The 5,000-nt window shown below is 36.5% G+C and overlaps 1 protein-coding gene across 1 annotated transcript in view; it reads left to right on the forward strand.

The window, feature by feature from the left end:
• Positions 1-5,000, forward strand: part of LOC138000767 (post-GPI attachment to proteins factor 2-like) — a 38,353-nt gene that overhangs the window by 20,349 nt on the left and 13,004 nt on the right. The window contains exons 2-3 of the mRNA XM_068847409.1: positions 1,316-1,589; positions 4,531-4,637. Coding sequence (XP_068703510.1) covers positions 1,316-1,589; positions 4,531-4,637 — 381 coding nt within the window. The remainder of the gene's footprint in view (positions 1-1,315; positions 1,590-4,530; positions 4,638-5,000) is intronic.

Consider the following 5,000-nt stretch of genomic DNA (forward strand, 5'->3'; position numbering starts at 1 on the left):
TTTAAGAGCTAGCCCCCCGTGTCTCCACGCTATCAAGTAGCGAAAATCCAAGCATCCATTTCAGACCAACTACCGTTTACTAGCGGCGTCCCACAAGGGAGCATCTTAGGGCCTCTTCTCTTTAGCATATACACAAATGACCTTGCTCTGGTACCTAAACATTGTTCAATACAAAGCTACGTTGACGATACCAAACTTTTGCTCAACTTTAGGCTAACAGATCAGGAAGACACAATTAGTAAAATGAACGAAGACCTGCAGAGAATATGTCAATGGACTTTTACCAATAAGCTCTTACTTAACCCGGATAAGACAAAATTGCTTGTCTTCGGCAGTCGACCGTTAGTCCGCAAGGTTGAAGGCCTTCATCTATCCTTACTGGGTAAAGAACTAACCCCAGCCAAATCAGCAAAGGATCTTGGTGTAATACTCGACCCCAACCTAACGTATGAAGACCATATAACAAAGACCGTTTCAACTTGTATGTCACGACTGGGTCAGATTAACCGAGTCAAGCTTGTGTTGGACAAGGACACCTTAACCATAGTAGTCAATTGTCTAGTATTTAGCAAACTCTTTTACTGCTCCAATGTTTGGAGCAATAGCACCGAGAGTAATCTAGACAAAGTACAAAAAGTACAGAACTTTGCCTGTTGTATAATTAGTGGAGCAAAGAAATTTGACCACATAACACCAGTCCTTAGGGCAATGCAGTGGTTACCTATCAGGCAACAACTCTATTACAGAAATGCTGTAATGGCATTTAACTGCGTGACTGGTTGCGCACCAGATAGTTTAACGGATCAGTTTATTAAACGCTCAGACGTTTCGACACGCACCACAAGAAATTCACAGAAACTTCAGATTCCCTTCCTTAAATCTGCAACTGGACAGAGATCCTTTTACTACAGGACTGTAAAGATCTGGAATGCGCTGGATCCCTTGCTTAAATTAAGTAGAACATTACGAGAATTTAAACGAAAATTAAAGAGCATTTTATTAAAAGATTTCATGGACAGTACAACGTAACCTAATTATGTAACTTATCATATAGACTTGATTACATTGCTTTTGTAGATAGTAAATAATTTTTAATTTTACTTTATTTTTATCCCTTAGCATGTATTCTCTGAAAAGCCTTTTTGGGACGAGAATAAAGATTGTATGTATGTATGTATGTATGTATGTATGTATGTATGTATGTATGTATGTATGTATGTATGTATGTATGTATGTACAACAAAAAAAGAGAACGTGAATGTGATATAACGTTAATACCTTTAAACTTTTTCCTCATTAATTATTATTGTTTTAGGTTGCAAACTACCTACCATCCATAAGTGCTGCAATAGGTGGATATATGCCTGAGAAGTTTATCTGGAATATTGGAATAGCTTTGCATTGTCTACCACGAATAACATTATTTCCTGCTGCATTTCATAAATATTACAGAAGTACCAGCGCTGGGCGACAATACAACTTAACAACATGGTGGTTTTGGATACTCAATCTAGCTGCTTATATTGTGCAAGTAGTGGAGAATGGGGCCCTTTTAACACTGACTTTCATTTCATTTTCTGAAAATTTTGGTAAGTTAAGGAGGCTCGAAATAGTTTCTCCTGTTTTCAAACAAACAAACATATTCTGTCCTTAGATACAGTTATGGTAATCATATGAAGACGAAATTTGGCCTGGGTATTCAGTACCCATCGTGGATTTCTCACATTATTTCTTCCACAATAACGTTAACATGGCAACGATATTAGGCATTTCTTTGAGCGTCTAAATCAACATATGTTGACGTCTATTTTGAAGAAAAGGGACGGTAAATTTTCCCATTCAGCATTACCAGGTAATGTTAGAAATACATCAAAATCTGTAGGCCAGTTTTTCTTAAAAAATCGGGTTTTTTGAAATGAGTCTCTAATTTTTTTTTTTTTTTACAAGCATAATTTTTTTTTTTAATTTGAAAGGCAAACGTTATAAATTAATCAAAACTACATGTAACATGAAAAAAATGAAAAAAACTCACCGTCCGGAAACAGAGATATAAACGAGTAAGGAAAAATGAGGGGGTTACAAGTTACAAGTAGATCAGCATTTACGCATGCGGACCCGCTCATTTGAGTCCGCGAGTGAGTGGAGCTACAGGCCAACACAAGCGGATTTAAGTGACCATTAAAGTGTTTGTGTATAATTTTCGTAGTTTTTGTGAATAGGAGATATCTTTTTACTGTGCTTTTGTAATTTTGATCACATGTTGAGTTTTACTTGCAGTGAATTTGAATTAATAAGGTCCCTTTGACGGATAACATATATTTTGAGATGCTATTAGCTATTCAAATCGATTATGTACATGTATATGTTTGTTATAGTTGTGTTTATTTATTTAATATCACAATGTACAGTTGTAGGTACATATAAAAAAAATGTCAGTGAGGTACAAATCATTACAAACATAATGAGTGGCAAGTGGACCTTTCTTTTGCGATTGCAGGTTTTTACTTTAATAATAGTTAATACTGCTATCAGAGGTTTTTCCTATGGTACAATTGTATTGATTAAGCAGTTTTCCATTCTGTTTTGTCAAACAAGTTCAACTGCTGCTGGACCTCCCATGGTTGTTGTTGTTGTTGTTGTTTTTTTTTTTTTTTTGGGGGGGGGGAGGGGGGGGTGATTAACATTTTGATATTATAGTCTACAACAACAATCAAAGTAACGTGATTATAAACCCCAGTTATTTTCAGGCTAGTACAAAACACTGACCCCCTCTAAAATTAATGGGAAAGGATGCCGGAAGAGATTTACCATTGATTCAACCCTTTTTATGTCAAATAACAATACTCTAGTTGCAACTTTAATAATACAACTTCGTTTCCAGGACCTCTCCCTTGGCTTCTGCTCTGGGGTGAGACAAGCCAGGGGAGAGGTCCTGGGGATGAGGTTGATTTCCCCTATTATTTCCCCTAATATTAGCTGTCTTGAGGAAACCAACCTGCCATTATTTTTTTTTCCATGCACCTTTTTTTTATGTGAGCAGCTGCATCGTGACTGTCTCATTTCTACAAACATCTACAGGCCTGACTGAGGAATGTAAGAACTCGTATATGCAGTCATTCATCATTTTAGCCTCTGCTACCACTAATATTCCATATTAAAATTAAGGGAGCCTTACACATTAAACCTGCTTTACATTGAGCACATTATTTTTGTCTCATTTGTTTAAAATGTTTGGCTGCACATGTTCTAATGTATAATGTTGTGCACTAATGAATATATAGAGATTACTTCATGGAAAATGCGCGCGTACGATTTTTATTCACAAGTTGAGTATTATCAGAAAACGAACGAGTGAGCGCAGCGATCGAGTGAGTTTTCTGATAGGAAACAACGAGTGAATAAAAATCGTATGCGCGCATTTTCCATGCTGTAATGTGTTTATTTCATAGCTGGTACTGAGGTTTTTTTCGTGGTAGTGTTTGATAGACAAATTTATTTCGCACAAATGGAGAGTGGGTGACAAAACAATAAAAAAAGGTTTAAAATCGCCCAACCGACAATTTATGTAATAAAATTTAGAGCACTTACTGTGTTTCAGATATTCCAAAGTAGTCCAACGTGAAGAGTGTTTTTAGTTCGTTGCTTGTCAAAGCTACTGGCGTTTTGGGTTTATTTCCCTTTGCTTGCTTCTTTAGTTGTTTTTGTTTGGACTAAAGAACCTCTCTGGTTTTCTCAAATATCAGGTACTCTTTCTTTATGCTTGCGGAATAGCCCATTTTCTTCAGTTGTCATTCGAAGCTAGCAACTAAACTTCGAAGGAAAGTAAGCTCGTATTCATTGCCGTCTTTAGTGCGGACGGAGATGATAAATTGGTTGATGTATTCAGTATTCATTCTGCTCAACTGCTGGAATAACTTCCATTTTGCTGTCTACGACCTTCGTTTTCAAAAGTCGTTTAAGCAATCATAAATCTCGTTCAGTTTTTTGAGCGGCATTTCTGTTTTCTTGTTCTAAAATAACCTTCCCTCGGCCATTTTTCAGAGCGCGCGGTTTTTGTGCAGTGGCTGTAGGATGAAGTTCCATTCGATACGGTACGTTCATTCATCACTGGTGAAATTTCGTCGTTCGCGTTGCTGATTGGACGAACGATATTTCTTCACAGTTCGTGTTCCTGATTGGCTACATTTAGAATCAGTACGAATTTTATTCACTACGATTTTCATGGATAAATCTCACTACCTATGCAATAAACTATATTATATTATTCATGTTATGTATTTTATTCCATGTGTCATCTGTTGTTTAAAAACTTGTATATTGCATGTAACGTAATAATCAAATTCACTCTGACAATGTAACTGACAGTTGCTTCCGTCGAAACATGTTTTCAAAACACTATAATATTAAACTGTGTTGCTTTCTTCTTAGAACATATTACTGTCTGGGTGTAGAAAATTTGTGTAGGTAGGCATCTACTTCTTGCAGTAATTCAATTATTGAAATTATCTATTTCTTTTTCTTTTTTTTTAGCTATACATGAAATTTCATTGATGGTATTTATGGTCTCTTCCATGCTTTACATGTTTATTTCTTGCATTCTGTTGAAGCTTATTGCAGCGAAACCTATGACAATTGAGGTATTTGGCATGATGTAAATGCAATCTACATGTATTACTGTGATGATTTGAGAAGTTTTTGTTGCTCTAATGTACTGACATGTATCAAATTAAATGAGTTGATAGTATAATTTTGTTGAACCATAGTTGAACTCAGATGAGTTTGGACAATGTGCGAGGCACGCGAGGCATGCAAGCCAAGGGTGCAAGGCATGCGAGCCATGACTGCGAGTCATGCCAGCCAACTTGATGGCAAGTCAACATGCAAATCACACAGTTATTGAAAGCTAACCGTTTTAAAATGGGTGCTTAGACTTAATGCGCTACTTTAAATGGGTCCTTAGACTCAAATGCAGAATTTGCATCGCTTGCATGACTCGCTGA

The sequence above is a fragment of the Montipora foliosa genome, chromosome 4 (assembly GCF_036669935.1).
Source record: "Montipora foliosa isolate CH-2021 chromosome 4, ASM3666993v2, whole genome shotgun sequence".
NCBI classification, from domain to species: Eukaryota; Metazoa; Cnidaria; class Anthozoa; order Scleractinia; family Acroporidae; genus Montipora; species Montipora foliosa.